Source organism: Haliotis cracherodii, unplaced genomic scaffold (genome assembly GCF_022045235.1).
Source record: "Haliotis cracherodii isolate W230 unplaced genomic scaffold, xgHalCrac1.p SCAF_8, whole genome shotgun sequence".
Classification (NCBI taxonomy): domain Eukaryota; kingdom Metazoa; phylum Mollusca; class Gastropoda; order Lepetellida; family Haliotidae; genus Haliotis; species Haliotis cracherodii.
Genome location: NW_027266341.1, coordinates 601,407 through 617,867, shown reverse-complemented (window position 1 = coordinate 617,867; position 16,461 = coordinate 601,407). Strand labels below are relative to the sequence as shown.

General features: G+C 43.8%; 1 protein-coding gene across 1 annotated transcript; it reads right to left on the bottom strand.

The window, feature by feature from the left end:
- Positions 1-7,997: 7,997 nt before the first annotated feature.
- On the bottom strand, positions 7,998-16,415 carry LOC139449565 (serine/threonine-protein phosphatase 6 regulatory ankyrin repeat subunit B-like). The gene is made up of 4 exons (XM_071231017.1): positions 16,290-16,415; positions 16,004-16,102; positions 14,916-15,458; positions 7,998-14,369 (listed from the first exon to the last, which is right to left on the bottom strand). Exons 1-4 carry the CDS (start codon positions 16,408-16,410, stop codon positions 10,192-10,194), a joined length of 4,941 nt encoding a protein of 1,646 aa, XP_071087118.1. The 5' UTR covers positions 16,411-16,415; the 3' UTR covers positions 7,998-10,191.
- Positions 16,416-16,461: the final 46 nt, after the last annotated feature.

The following is a 16,461-nucleotide window of genomic DNA, read 5'->3' as shown; positions in this document are numbered from 1 at the left end:
GCTACTCACACACTGACCACAACCAAGTACAACATTCTGATCTGTCTTACCTATATTCAATGCCCAGAGAGGGGCTACACACACACTGACCACAACCAGGTACAACATTCTGCTCTGTCTTACCTATATTCACTGCCCAGAGAGGGGCTACACACACACTGACCACAACCAAGTACAACATTCTGATCTGTCTTACCTATATTCACTGCCCAGAGAGGGGCTACTCACACACTGAAAACAACCAGGTACAACATTCTGCTCTGTCTTACCTATATCCAATGCCCAGAGAGGGGCTACACACACACTGACCACAACCAAGTACATCATTCTGATCTGAAATAAGAAATACTATATTATACTGCTTGTCTTTAATCAGAACATTAGTCCATACTAGGACTATGCTGAAACAAAGTACAGTACTAGTGCGAATAGCATATGTCTATCTATATTTATCTCTTGAAAGATACCAGGTTTGTGTTTCTCGGTTTGTCAGCACCATACAGGTTTTCGTGGGTTTCACCAAAATGTTAAACGTCTGAGACATCACTTCGGGCTTTCCTCCCACGTTAAGCTGACACGCTGTGACATAACAGGAATATTGTCCAAATTGGCGTAATGCCCCACTCACTCACGCACTCACTCACTCACTCACTCACTCATAAAATGTATCACAGGTTCGATTTACGTTTACGTGATAACATGCACACAGTAATTGGCCAGCTGAAAACGTTACATCTCATTCCTTCCAAGATTCCCCGCACCTCCACGCACGACCTGTCTGACTGAATCGAAATATCCTAAATGTTTCCAGAATTCATGCAAAGAGTGCTTACTTCGTCAGCTGAAATTAGGTACCATGCAGGTAGCAGAGTAGATCCCCATTGTCCCTAGTGTGGTGATCTACCCTCAGTTGTTGACGACCAGGTTTTATGTTGTAACGTCCAATGATAAGTCCTAACTATTTAATGCACTGATACTAGTTCAAAAACAAAAGTGTGATATGCTAGATGTCATACTGTGGATCGTTGACAGGTTTTAATATGCTATCATATTATATTAACGTATAACGTATTCTAGTCACAATATGGCTGAAACACTGTCGATGTATCTCTAAATTTTAACTCACTCACTCTCTCAACTGAAATTGGGCAAACTGAAAGTTTATATAGCACGTGCAAACCAACGTGTTATTGTGAGAGTAAATGAGTATAAGTTTACGCCGCGTTTTAGTAATATTCCAGTAATATCACACCAGAAATGGGCTTCACATAATGTACCCATGTGGGGAATCGAACCCGGGTATTCGGCGTGACGAGCGAACGCTTTAACACTAGGCTACCCCACCGCCCCCTTATTGTCAGAGAGTTTCAAAACCAGGAGTTTGTACTCACCACGGGTCTTGCCAGTCCAGCAACACGGCGCTCAGTGAGCCGGTCTATATAAGCTCCTGTATAACAGTAGTACCTCTCTATCTCCACGTCGTCTACAGTTACAGCATGAAGCAACAGCCGGACAATTTATCAAAGTATCCTTTTCTACACCAACACGTTGATCAGGGATCAGAGACCAACTGGAATATCATTTTATAGTATTATGTTCATTATTATCGTGACACGACATCGACCAGTATTTGTTTTGTTTTTAACGAAGCCAAAATGCACCCTAAACCCTATCCCATTAATAAATAAACTGGGTCGAAAGAAAGAACTGTTGTTAAATATGATTATGTGTCTATTTAAAGTCATTCATTCCTGCGACAGTTTCTAAAGGGTAATCAGGGTAATATTGGGTCAAAATAAATTGGCCCAATGAAGACTGGGGTAAGAAATGAATTTGCAACCACGTGACTGTACCCTGTTTGAAATGTTATTTTGTGCCGAAAAAAGAGTAGGTTTAATGATTATCAAAGATAGCAAATCTGAGATACCAATCGGCGGTTGTGTATTAAGCGAACTTTTTCTGCTTTAATATAGAACCATAAATGTAATACCACATAGAAGTATTCTTTGTGTTAAAGCTCCCTGGACTATTGCGAACTTAGGATATTTTCAATTGCAAATCAAAATTATGATAAAAATGAAGTGAGAGGTATAGTTTCTTTTGCCCCTCAGTTTATATACTGAACCGCAAAAGAAACGTCTCCATCGATAGATATATTAGAAACTTTATTTGTCCAAATACAGGAAACATATTTTGAGACATATTAAAAAGATGTAACTTGGCAAAACTGATCATAAAGGTTGAAATTTATGTGTCAAATGTTCTTTAAGAGAAACACATCACTAGACTCTGAGAAAATGACATCACAAGTCAGTATCTCGTGTGTCCGAAATGTGCATTGAGGACTGTCGTGCAACGTCGACACATGGAATGGATGAGGCGGTTGATGAAGGCCATAGGCACTTGAGCCCACACTCTGAGGAACGCCTGACGCAGTTCAGCTGCAGTTGTCGGCCTTGGTCGGACATCATTCAGCCGTCTTTGAATCTCGTCCCACAGGTGCTCAATTGGACTTAAATCGGGACTGAGGGCAGGCTATTGCATGGTTCTGATGCCATTCTACTGGGGGAAGTCTCTTGTTGCTCTCGCAGTGTGGGCACGGGCGTTATCATGTTGAAACTTGTGGTTGCGGCGACGTGCCATATGAGGTATGGCGTGTGGTCTCAAGCCTTGATCAATGTACTGAGCTGCTGTGACACCATTGCCTCTCCCTGGACCGATGGCCTGGAAGACCACTGGGCCGACCCTCTGTGCAAGACCATTTCCACCCCAGACCATGATGCTTGGACCTACCCACGAGTCTCTCTCAACAACACAAGCATTCGAGTAACGTTCCCCAAGGCGTCGCCAGACTTGAAGATGCTGTCGCACAATCTGACGATTCTGACGTTGGGTGGTGATCCTTGGTCTTCTACTACGTGGTTGGTCATCAGTAGTGTTGGTGGTCTGTCGTAGTGTTGGTCATCTGTAGTGTTGGTGGTCTGTCGTAATGTTGGTCATCTGTAGTGTTGGTGGTCTGTCGTAGTGTTGGTCATCTGTAGTGTTGGTGGTCTGTCGTAGTGTTGGTCATCTATAGTGTTGGTGGTCTGGTACCGTTGCTGGAGCCTGTATATGGTCCTTAGGTGGACTTGAAATGCATTGGCTACTTTCCGGGCGGTTTGTCCTGCTTGCAATCGTCCAAGGGCTTGTCCCTGATTTCTTATCAATCTTGGCATGTGGTATAACGAATGAATGTTATCCGATCTGGGTGGATTTTTTTAGGTGCAAGAAACGGGGGAACGCATGTGCATTTCAATTTGTACGGAACTCACGTGCATCGGGTTACCATGGCCGTTGCCGTGATGCATTTCGACGATCGGTTTTCTTGTCATCTGCTTTGTTTGTTTTTTTTCATCAAATTTCATTTTTCCGGACAAGGTAATGTTAAATTTTAGAAACTTTGACAAAAATTACCAAGATATTTAAAATGACAACTCTTCATGCAATGTTACTTGGGGTGACGTTTCTTTTGCGGTTCAGCATATAACATTAATAATGACAATGCTAAGTTATATGTTCATGTACATAAATAAGATCACACGTCTTTATGATGACACTAGTGAATAACGGTTTGCAACACAGGTGGTGACGGGACAATGTGGGGATGGAAGGCAGCACACAGAGCTGATATTAACGCATGTTTTGTTTGCCTTCTTTAGGAAACGTAATACTGGAATAAACACTAAACACGAGGTGAAAATAATCAATATAACGATGGTATGCCTCAGGACTCATATGGATAATCTATAAAATGAACCATCGCGTACACGACTTGAAAATGATATTGTGAAATAATAACAAGCCACACCGTCATCTGTGGGCAGACATACGACAAGAGACTCTGTTGCATGTTATACAATAGCGTGTATCCACCCATCTGTGCACTGCTCGCATTGACGGCCAGGTATCAGTTGAGCGTCACTGACGCCCCACACGCGGTGATGGTGTGAGTCGGTGGCCCGCAACCTCAGGGAACACGTGGTTGTCTGTGTACTGAGTGTGGGAAGGGGCGACCATGTTGAAACAAATGGTTTATACACGGACATCGTTCACGGGGCATGCTGCATGGTCTGTACCGTCACGTGTTCGGGTCCAACATAAGTTGTTTTGCTCGACCTTTCGAAGAAAATATCTTGCATGTCTTGTAGCGCTGTCTGAAACAGTCTCAAACAAACTCACCAGCCTTTAGTACAGAATAGAGGTTTTCGGTTTCATTTAAAGTCTAAATTTTTGAATATTATCTCCTCGCTCGTTGCCTAGCCATGCAAAGGGCAATCAATGTTTCAACATCATAATAAATCATCCTTTTGTTTCTTTTCCCCCATAAAGTATTCTCTCCCTCACCTTCCTTTCACACGCAGCCTGCACACGTAAACTGTCCTGCATCATTGACCATTCTAATATCTTCCTTCTGGTGGTGTAGAAGGCTTCCTTCTGGTGGTGTAGAAGGCTTCCTTCTGGTGATGTAGAAGGCTTCCTTCAGGTGGTGTAGAAGGCTTCCTTCTGGTGGTGTAGAAGGCTTCCTTCTAGTGATGTAGAAGGCTTCCTTCTGGTTGTGTAGAAGGCTTCCTTCTGGTGGTGCAGAAGGCTTCCTTCTGGTGGTGTAGAAGGCTTCCCTCTGGTGGCGTAGAAGGCTTCCTTCTAGTGATGTAGAAGGCTTCCTTCTGGTGGTGTAGAAGGCTTCCTTCTGGTGGTGTAGAAGGCTTCCTTCTGGTGGTGTAGAAAGCTTCCTCCTGGTGGTGTAGAAGGCTTCCTTCTGGTGGTATAGAAGGCTTCCTTCAGGTGGTGTAGAAGGCTTCCTCCTAGTGGTTTAGAAGGCTTCCTTCTGGTGGTATAGAAGTTTTCCCTCTGGTGGTTTAGAAGGCTTCCTTCTGGTGGTTTAGAAGTCTTCCCCTGGTGGCGTAGAATGCTTCCTTCTGGTGGTGTAGAAGGCTCCCTTCTGGTGGTGTAGAATGCTTCCTTCAGGTGATGTAGAAGGCTTCCTTCTGGCGATGTAGAAGGCTCCCTTCTGGTGGTGTAGAAGGCTTCCTTCTGGTGGTGTAGAAGGCTTCCTCCTGGTGATGTAGAATGCTTCCTTCTGGCGATGTAGAAGGCTTCCTTCTGGTGGTGTAGAAGGCTTCCTTTAGGTGATGTAGAATGCTTCCTTCTGGCGATGTAGAAGGCTTCCTTCTGGTGGTGTAGAAGGCTTCTTACTATTGGTGTAGAAGGCTTCATTCTGGTGGTGTAGAAGGCTTCTTACTGTTGGTGTAGAAGGCTTCCTTCTGGTGGTGTGGAAGGCTTCCTTCTGGTGGTGTAGAAGGCTTCCTTCAAGTGACGTAGAAGGCTTTCTTCTGGCGATGTAGAAGGCTTGCTTCTGGCGATGTAGAAGGCTTCCTTCTGGTGGTGTAGAAGGCTTCTTACTGTTGGTGTAGAAGGCTTCCTCCTCTTGATGTAGAAGGCTCCCTTCTGGTGGCGTAGAATGCTTCCTTCAGGTGATGTAGAAGGCTTTCTTCTGGCGATGTAGAAGGCTCCCTTCTGGTAGTGTAGAAGGCTTCCTCCTGGTGGCGTAGAATGCTTCCTTCTGGTGGTGTGGAAGGCTTCCTTCAGGTGGTGTAGAAGGCTTCCTCCTAGTGGTTTAGAAGGCTTCCTTCTGGTGGTATAGACATTTTCCCTCTAGTGGTTTAGAAGGCTTCCTTCTGGTGGTTTAGAAGTCTTCCCCTGGTGGTGTAGAATGCTTCCTTCTGGTGGTGTAGAAGGCTCCCTTCTGGTGGTGTAGAATGCTTCCTTCAGGTGATGTAGAAGGCTTCCTTCTGGCGATGTAGAAGGCTCCCTTCTGGTGGTGTAGAAGGCTTCCTTCTGGTGGTGTAGAAGGCTTCCTCCTGGTGATGTAGAAGGCTTCCTTCTGGTGGTGTAGAAGGCTTCCTTCTGGTGGTGTAGTAGGCTTCCTTCTGGTGGTGTAGAAGACTTCTTACTGTTGGTGTAGAAGGCTTCCTTCTGGTGGTGTGGAAGGCTTCCTTCTGGTGGTGTAGAAGGCTTCCTTCACGTGATGTAGAAGGCTTTCTTCTGGCGATGTAGAAGGCTTCCTTCTGGCGATGTAGAAGGCTTCCTTCTGGTGGTGTAGAAGGCTTCTTACTGTTGGTGTAGAAGGCTTCCTCCTCTTGATGTAGAAGGCTCCCTTCTGGTGGTGTAGAATGCTTCCTTCAGGTGATGTAGAAGGCTTCCTTCTGGCGATGTAGAAGGCTCCCTTCTGGTAGTGTAGAAGGCTTCCTCCTGGTGGTGTAGTAGGTTCCCTTCTGGTGATGTAGAAGGCTTCCTTCTGGCGATGTAGAAGGATTCCTTCTGGTGGTGTAGAAGGCTCCCTTCTGGTGATGTAGAAGGCTTCCTTCTGGTGGTGTAGAAGGCTTCCTCCTGGTGGTTTAGAAGGCTTCCTGCTGGTGGTTTAGAAGTCTTCCCCTGGTGGCGTAGAATGCTTCCTTCTGGTGGTGTACAAGGCTCCCTTCTGGTGGTGTAGAAAGCTTCCTCCTGGTTATGTAGAAGGCTTCCTTCTGGCGATGTAGAAGGCTCCCTTCTGGTGGTGTAGAAGGCTTCCTACTGGTAGTGTAGAAGGCTTCCTTCAGGTGGTGTAGAAGGCTCCCCATGGTGGTGTAGAAGGCTTCCTTCTGGTGGTGTAGAAGGCTTCCTTCAGGTGGTGTAGAAGGCTTCCTTCTGGTGGTGTAGAAGGCTCCCCATGGTGGTGTAGAAGGCTTCCTTCTGGTGGTGTAGAAGGCTTCCTTCTGGTGGTGTAGAAGGCTCCCCATGGTGGTGTAGAAGGCTTCCTTCTGGTGGTGTAGAAGGCTCTCCATGGTGGTGTAGAAGGCTTCCTACTGGTAGTGTAGAAGGCTTCCTTCTGGTGGTGTAGAAGGCTCCCCATGGTGGTGTAGAAGGCTTCCTTCTGGTGGTGTAGAAGGCTTCCTTCTGGTGGTGTAGAAGGCTTCCTTCTGGTGGTGTAGAAGGCTCCCCATGGTGGTGTAGCCATCACCTTGCCAACTGATGGAACAAACTGTGCCTTCTTCGAGGAGGAGATATAGATGTTTCCACTGGTGTAGTTTAGTCGGGGGCCGTTAGTTGTGAATCCGAGGCTCAATTGTAGTGACTCTTAACAAAGTCAGTTGAGTCTGCCTCAGACGGCGTTAAGTCTGACGAGATGTGATGAAAATAGAGCGTGTAAAATCTTGGAGCCCAGGTCATCCTACAGAATGTTCTCAACTTGCTCATGGAAGATGCCTGGTGTATTGGCCATGTGATGTGTGGTGAGCCGTCGATCACCCATAATCATATCATGTACTTTGTCAACACGTTCCTCAGTGGCGACAGTTGAAGGTCTTCCTGCTCCTGGATCATGTTCGAGTGTCTCTCTTCCACTCATGACCTCCGCTGCCCACGTCTTAATAGTGGCACAGGAAGGAGCATCAGTCCCACACGTCGACACCATGTCCTCGTGTATGGCTGTTGCAGTTCGCCCTTTCAGTTAGATCAAACCAATGTCATACTATAAGCAACAAGGTTTCTTTTACATGAGGATTCAGTAGGCAGCGCTAGATATTTCTTTTACGAGCGGTTCACTCTCTTTGGTTTGGTCCCTATCACTGTGATATTTAGAGTGTCGAGTTCTATGTAGTTCAGTTTTACTCTGTAGTTTTATTGTTGCTGATAGTCTTCGACGACTAAGCTGAAACTTTCACTTTAAATGTAAGAGGTATTAAGTGCAGCGAAAAACGAAGAGAAATGCTTATGTTCCTTAAAGAACAACGTGGCGATGTTATCCTGCTACAGGACACGCAGAGTATCATTGAGGTCGTACTGTTTTGGAGATCCCAGTGGAAATATGACAATTTATTTTCTCATGGAAAAAGTGACAGCTGTGGACAGCCATCTTCAACACTAAATCTTCAATACATATAACAGACAAGGAAACAGATACTGAAGAACGTTTTATCTACCTCAAGTGCCAAGTATTTAACAAGTTGTATCAGATTATGAAGATGTGTTTATTAAGCAGATTATTAAACCAGTTTTAAAGAAGACTTTAACACTGTTCTGTTCCCACTCAGTGAAAGGTGAAGCAGGTCGAATCGCAGCAGGATGGTTTTACATGAAAATATTGAACAATTTGATATAACAGATATATGGAATTATTACAATCCGGAGAACAGATCCTAATCATGGAAACAAGACAATCAGACCCACTCCCGAACAGACTTCTGGTTAGTTTCACCAGGTGATGAAAGATACAGAAGACCGCAGTGTTACTGCAAGTATCCGAACTGATCCGAACTGATCACAAGGTGGAATCAACCGAAATAAAACCATCAAAGTCTAAAATTATTTAGAATTGCTAAAGAAACAAGTTACGATGATTCAACAAAATGGGACTGAATGAAATTTAACATTATGAACATATGTGTGGAACATTCTAAAGAGAAATATGAAAAATGACAGTAAAAAAAAATAAAGCTATGCTTGAGCGTCGTTTGTAGACTGAAAGAAAGCTGATGATTCATTGCATTCGAGCAATGTAATGAGGAGTTAGAACTTGTATACACTAAAAAGCTGAGGGTGAATTTATCAGGGCAAAGGCGAGTTGAGTGAAACCCACGGAGACAATGTACACGAAAGTGATTTCAAAATTACAGCAGTGTGAAACTTGCGTTCCTCTAACCAATGAAAATGAAGTAATGTACGAGATTTTAACCTTTTTATAAAATTCTTTATCAATCAAAACAGATACTGAAATTCTTTGATAGTTTTACAGAAGAACTTCCTACCATTCAGCATTCCGACATATACAAGCTAAGTATAGACATAGATGAAAGAGAGTTGTTCACTGCTTTAAAGCAGATGAAATGCAATAAATCCCCAGGGAGTGATGGATTGTCAGCAGATTTTTACAAACATTTTTGGAATGATCTCCTGGTTTATGACATTGTTATGTTCGAAATATTCTATAGAATCGTGCAGTTTGACAACGTCCCAGCTAGGGACTGTTATGATTGAAAAGCCCAACAGCAACCCTCTATGCTTCAATAAAACTATCGGCCTATTACGTTTTTGAATCCGGATTATAATGAGCGAGATAATATCGGGGACCATGGGGACATGTAACTGAGCAGCTTCTCTAGGATTCTATACTATTCTATTTTATTCTAAACTATCACCCAGAATCATTTCCCCAGTTTTTTAGTTTGCATACAGTAATATGCAGTGTCTTGAGTGCAGAATCAGCCAACCAGCTTCAGATGCAGAGGGATTAGTGATGTCATTAATTCTGATTGTAAAGTCATGGTAACCGATAAAATCACAATATATCTGCAAATTCATTATACTGATATATAATTAGTTTATGATTACCCTAATATCTCACCTTTATAAACTTCACTTTACAAATTTCACTAAATCATCGAGCATCTTTAAATTACGAGACTTTCTGTGGTTCCACATGTAACTCCTGATGATAACACACCTAAATTTGATATCTTTAACATTGGCGGAAATATACACAATCAAGCCACCTTATGTCATGCCATTGTAACATTGCAACTGCTGTGGGATTCCGACTGTATTGTAACATTGCAACTGCTGTGGAATTCCGATTGTATTATAACAGTTTATGAATCACTATTTAGAGTATCCTGGTATCAGTGATGACACCCGGTGTTCGCGAAAAGATGAATGTCTCCTTCCTCACCAGTGGCACCCGTCACAAGGTAAGTCAATTCTTTGCATGAACAAAACACGCGGACATATTGCACAAGAAAACAACAACGTGACATCAATGTTTGATGTTGATTATGGGTGCACACTGACTTCACAGTTGCCACGTGACAGTTGCCACATCTCAGTTAGCACGTCGAAGTTGCCACATCGAAGTTGCCACGTCCAAGTAGCAAGATGCCGGATTCTATGAACGTTGTAACGTGCAATACCTTCTAACAGAGAAATCATACATCTAGTAACGGCCAGTCAAATGCGAGCAAATGTGGTATTACTCACAGTCCAAAAGGACACAGCATATATCTGCCAACATGCAGACCAATTGCCAATCTATTCTAAATAAATACACTTTAAAACACACGTGCAATCCGTCTGTTAGCATTCTGCTCCACGCCATGATATCAGTTTGCAGCACTTACGTCACTAGGCCGAATGGGAGCATCGCTGAAGCATTGCGAGAACATCCCTCTGACCGCAGTACCTCGCAAAGCTGTCTGGGGAGAGTTGGGAATCATTTTCCTGTAACACATCCACTGTGGCCTTAGAGAGGAGATATTTGACAAACCAAGCTTTACCACTGAGGCAAGCGAGATGAAGGACAGTGTTTCCATTACTGTCCACGGCAGTGAGGTCGCATCTGTTGTCAATGAGTAAATCTACCACCTGTTTGCATCCCTTCCCTGCTGCCATCATCACGGGCGTTCTTCCATATTGGCCCCTGCTCTCCAGGTCCCCGAGTCGGAGAGAGATCAGATGCTCCACTATGTCTGCTCTACCACCTCGACATGCCAGATGAAGGATGTTGTCTCCATATTCATCTTCACCTGTAAGATCACACCCTCTACTTACAAGCAAGAAGTACACTTGGGTAAGCCCCTTCCATGCTGCAAGCATCAGTGGGGTTCTTCCGTGCCGTCCTTTACTGTTTAGGTTAACGATTCCTTGCAGCAGCAGGTACTGGACAATTGCTACGTTGCCACCAAGGCACGCCAAATGGAGGATGCTGTCATGGTTATCATCTAGTTCTGAAAGTTTGCACCCTTTACTTATAAGTAGCTTGAAAACTCCCGAATGACCTTTGGATGCTGCCATCATAACTGGCGTTCTGCCATTTCGTCCCCTTGATGCAAGATCACACACATCAATGGCTAGATGTAGAAGAAGGTTACATACTTCCACACTTCCCCCAAGGCATGCAAGATGAAAGATGTTATTATTGTCATCATCTGTGAGAGACAGCTTCGCCCCTGTTTGTACAAGATGTGTCAACAACTGCTTATGACCACCAATCGCTGAACACATGGCAGGCGTTCTCCCTGTCTGACCTCTGCAGTCCACCTCCAGACTACAGTGTGAGAGGAGGTATTTCACTATAATAACATTACCGCTTGCACATGCCACATGAAGGGTCGTGTTACTTCTTTCATCCAAAAGTTTGTGATCACATCCTTCCTTTACCAGCAGATTGAAGACTTCTACATACCCACGTTCAGCTGCCATCATCAATGGCGTCTTTCCTGATTCACCTCTCGAATTTATGTCAAACATGTTTTGTAACAAAAGCCATTGAACAATCTGAATATGTCCTCCAATGCACGCCGCATGTAGAAGGTTGTTGCCACAATAATCCTTTGTGGATAAGGCACAAGATTGTTTCAAGCAGAGGTTGAACACCCTCTTGTGACCCTTCATCGCCGCCATCATGATCGGTGTCCTCCCCAAATGACCTCGTTGGTTGATGTCAGTATTCCCACTCAAAAAAGCTTTCACAATCCCCTCATTACCTGTACAACACGCAATGTGGAGAAGTGTGTTGCCATTATCGTCTTGTTCTGAAACATCTCCCCCATTATCCAGTAGAAAGACCATCACCTTCACATGCCCGTGTTCTGCAGCGTGCATAGTTGGTGTGCGGCCTTGAGTATCTCGGTGATGCATAAACAGTCTGTTGTGATACAACATATCTGAAACGATGTCAATGTTACCACCCATGCAAGCACAGCAAAAACATGAAAAACCCTTGGTATCTAATTTATCCAAGTCACATCCTCTCCTCTTCAAATCGCTATATATTTCACTATGGCCAGCGTATGCAGCAACCATGGCGGGGGTCCTACCACATTGATTCCTGGAGTCTATGTCAAATCTACCAGATGTCACCAGAAGCTCAACAATATCTATACACCCACCAATGCAGGCGAGATGTAGCAAACTGTTGCCATCATTATCTATGCAAAGGAGATCACATTTGTCTCTTAATAGCTTAAAGGCTTCTAGATGTCCTCCTTCAACTGCATGCATCACTGCACTCTTGTTCGTCTCATCCTTACAATTGACATCAATAGCCTGACATTTCATGATTTTCTCAATAAGAACATGGCCACCTGTCTTGCATGCTAGATGAAGGATACTGCAACCATCCTTGTCTGTCACATCAAGGGAACAACCCTTGCTAACAAAGAGGTCATACACGGCTTGGTGACCAGCCACGACTGCTGTCATGACTGGTGTTCTTCCGATGGAGTTTGTACAATCTAGATTAAATGTATCTTTTGACAGCAGAAATTGCAGAAGTTGATAGTGTCCATTGTTTGCTAACTTGTGCAATATCCCGTGAGCATGCTGATGATCGGCAAGTTTGCTGATGACAGGTCCATCCTTCCATTGGTGCTTTGAGACAGCATTGTCCCTATATTTTGCAATTCCTTGTTCAGTGGGCACTAAACTCACGTCTATGTCTGTCTGACAGCCTGCGTTGATCAGGACATCAAATATATCACCATGCCCTTCACTTGTTGCAATCATCAGTGGTGTTTTCCCATCTTGGCCTCTCTGATTGACATCCACATCAACAGAGGCTAAAATAGATTGAACAATTTCTTTATTCCCAGACAAACAGGCCAAGTGCAGGACATGGTTTCCGTCATGATCGACACATGCTTTGTCGCAACCTTCCATACATGAAAGTATCCCGAAGGTCTCATAGTGTCCATGCAAGGCTGCAATCATCAAAGGCGTCCTTGAGTGTCTGTCTTTCACATTAATGTTGGTGCCTTTGACAGCTACAAGACTTCTTAAGATATCAGATTTACCAAGCCTACATGCCTCATGGAGAGAGTTGCTGCCCATGTTATCTTGCACCATTGGGCTTGCACCTTCCTTCAATATGAACTTGACCATATCATTTTCAGCTGTCCTCACAGAGGAGTACAGTAGGGTCTGACCATTTCCGTCTTGACGATCAATGTCACTTTGGTCAAAGTTTTTTAAATTGTGTTTTAACATGTTCCAGAGATATGAGAATACATGTGTTTTCTGTAAACAAATACAGGTGGAAAGAGCATGTTGTACTATGTCTGATGACATCTCAGAATGACGCAGGAGAAGTTGTGTCATGTAATGATTCCGAGAGTGACCAGTCCAGTAGAGGAGGTTTCCCTTCCTCCTCACATCAACCGAGTTAAGTACTTCTCCTATGTTTGTTCCAATGCAAGCAATGAGAAAATCAACATTCTCTTCTGATGCAAGTAATGGACTTTTCAAAACCATTTCAAACTGTCTTTTCCGTAATCTGTCACCTAAATCATTTATGAAATGGTGTAAGTTCTGCTTTGATATCAGAATATCAGTATTGAGTTCGGTTAGAGGCCAATTTACTTGGGACAAATACTGAATGCTACAATTGTTCCACAAAACCTCTGGATACTGTGAAGCTGTAGCAAATACACACGCATCATATACGACATGGTTCTGGAAGGTTATGAACCCATCACTGGTGGTAAGAAATGATCCTGATAGGAACTGAAGTTCATCAAAGATAGTTTCTTCAGATGAGCCTGGGCATACGGTCTTGATGGCTTCAAGGAGCTCTTCACGAACCTTTGAGTTCCTTCTAATTGCCCCTCCATTGATAATCAGCAATATTAAGGCTGCTGCTACACAAGGCGATTGGTGGAGCAGACAGCAGATCTGACCTCGGATGTATCTATGGGGATAGGAAAAGTAATGAATTGGGTCAGATCTTGTCTCTGTTGGAAAGTCGTTGCTAATAGCAGGGAATCCAGGTGTGTAAGTTTTGATATTGGATATTTTTATCAGCTCAGAGGAAGTAACATTAACACCCATACTTTGCAGGAGCTGGTAGCGTTCAACACATGTGCTTCTGTGGCCGGTGGAATTGATTTCTGTGATGTCAATGGCACAGCCATTCTCGAGCAAGTACGTCTGAAACATTTTCTGTGCCTTCTTAAAGTTGTACAATTGACAAACCATCACTAGAATAACATCATTATCCTCAATATGCTTTTCAAAACTTTTCAGAAAGCTCTGATGTTCAACTGAATTTTCGCTTTTGAACATGTCATCAATTACCAACAGAAATGGTACTTTAACTTCAGATATGATAGTTAAATCAGCTTCTTCAAAGTCTTGGAAGAAGAAGGTTTGATATCCTCGCTGTTGATACAGCCTGCAGAGCATATGGGCTACTGTTGTCTTTCCTTCGCCTGGTCCGCCTGTCACTACAGCATGGCGTTGTTTCTGTAGGACATCAATGGTCATCTCGTAGGCTCGGGTTATGACTGGGCTCATACATGAAGACTCTGCGCATGAAATGAAGATTCAATATTATTTTTAAGAACTAGCAATAATAAATCACTGGCAAGAGTGACTAAAGTTTGTTAAGTGGATGGGAAACAAGTCCTTGGACATTGGTAACTTAGTAAATATCAGACTTTATGTAATCACGTTTGAATGCTGAATAAGTTACAAAATATGTAAATGGTTATCAAATTATTTTCACTATTTCAGAGACAAGCATGACCAGTTGTTCTGAGGCAATGTCATGATCACTGATCAGCCCCACATTAGGGCCCTGGGCTGTTGGCATCACACCTGTGTTTGGGTCGAATCTGGACAGACAATCCGCTGATTGATATTATGATCATCAACCAACGTTATCAGGGTACAATAACACACAACAACCCGATCCATAGGTGATCTCGTACGACAGGCATTGCTATCTGTAATCCCCACCGATTACACTTTGACAACAAGCTGACACACTGTGATATTAACGATACGCAGCCCAGAGCAGCGTCACGCCCACTACCCTCACTCCATACATTCACTGACAATCACATACATACCATCCTCCTCTGGACTCCCAGGTGGACTGCTGCCCACCCTCACAGCTGTGTTGTCTTTGATCATTTCAAGGAACTGCTTGAGTGCAGTAATGCAGTGAGACTGACTGTTGTCCATGGAGTGTGGAATTGCTGTCCTTCTGGCGGCTGACACCAGTTCCTCTATGCTCTGACTGAATGTGTTGCTTGACCGCCATATCTGTGGTGCGACCACGCCATGCACCATCTGGAAGGAGGCCAGACTCCCCCTCCTCAGTGCTGTAGTCATGGCCCTCGCCAGACAGGAAGTGTAGCTGTACACGTCACTAAGTCTGTTGTCCTTGGCAACAAATGTCAACAATGTGACTGGTTTCTCTGGTATGAAAACACAGATGTCACATATGACGCTCTGTGGGACTCGAGTTTTGTCCAAGATCCTCAAATCTTTCATCAACCCAGAACTGACGTATACGAAATTCCCATTACCACGTGCCAGATTTTTAATGTTGTTGAATATCATGGGTTCCAAGTAAAGTTCAGCTCCCCTTGGGTACACATGTACCCAATCTGAAACATAGTAAAGTTGTTTTATGAATATAGTATCCGGTTTTCTGTATAGATGGTGCAAATACTGATGATTACGCATATAGTGATGTATCTATATTCACAGTTCAAGTGGTATGTTCCATACATAACAATGCAATGAACATAATTACCATTGTTTGCAACTGGCCGTCTCCACTATAAAACCGGCATTAGTTTGGACTAGTACAAGTACATGCACGCGAGCGCGCGTGCATGCAAGTCGCTTTACAAGTGCAATAATCATCAACGCGACGTTTAATCAAATTTCACAATTGCCGCCTGCTTGGAACTTTAAAACCAACTGAAGTTTGTGAGGGACATTGACTGGTTGACGTTACCAACTAATGTGAACTTTCATATGTGTTATCATGTCGTGTGGGTTCGAATCCCGGTTCGCCCGAATTTTGTTTCTAGGTTTGTCAGCACCATACCCCTTTCACTTTGATCTTTCCTCCCACATTAAGCTGACACGCAGTGATATAACTGGAATACTGTTAAAAGCGGTGATAAACATAACTGACTCCAACCTTCCGGTTCGTCATTGCCGTGTATCTGGTTGATGATGCAGCTGATGTCCATCTCACTGAAGGAATCTGGGGGCAGGGGGTACCACGCATCCCGGGTATCTGAACCAAATCAACAGTCAATGAACAGAGGGAGCACTGACTTCATATCAAATTACTAAATGGTCCACTTGGTACTGTGCGACGATTATTCTTTTCACTTTTTGAACCAGTTCAAATCAAAAGAAATCACACATGTGAAAGAAAATTGCTAAAATACTAGTTACGAGTACAGAGAACACCAACTGACCTGGGGTGTTCTTCTCGCTGTCCTCGGAACACGTGGAGTCATAACCCTTCGTGAAGCAGCAGGGAATCTCTCCGTCAGACTGATATGGATACTCAGAGCTCTCGGTCGAGGTCGACATCATTGGGCTTGCCTAGTAGCTTTGGGTGGTATCAGTTACTGTAGACTAAACCTG

Excerpts from the sequence above, each read along its gene's own strand:
- LOC139449565 (XM_071231017.1), bottom strand. The coding sequence starts at position 16,410 with ATGATGTCGACCTCGACCGAGAGCTCTGAGTATCCATATCAGTCTGAC. Across the intron at positions 16,103-16,289 it reads CAGCGAGAAGAACACCCCAG|ATACCCGGGATGCGTGGTAC; the intron begins GTCAGTTGGTGT and ends GATTTGGTTCAG. Across the intron at positions 14,370-14,915 it reads TGGGAGTCCAGAGGAGGATG|AGTCTTCATGTATGAGCCCA; the intron begins GTATGTATGTGA and ends TTTCATGCGCAG.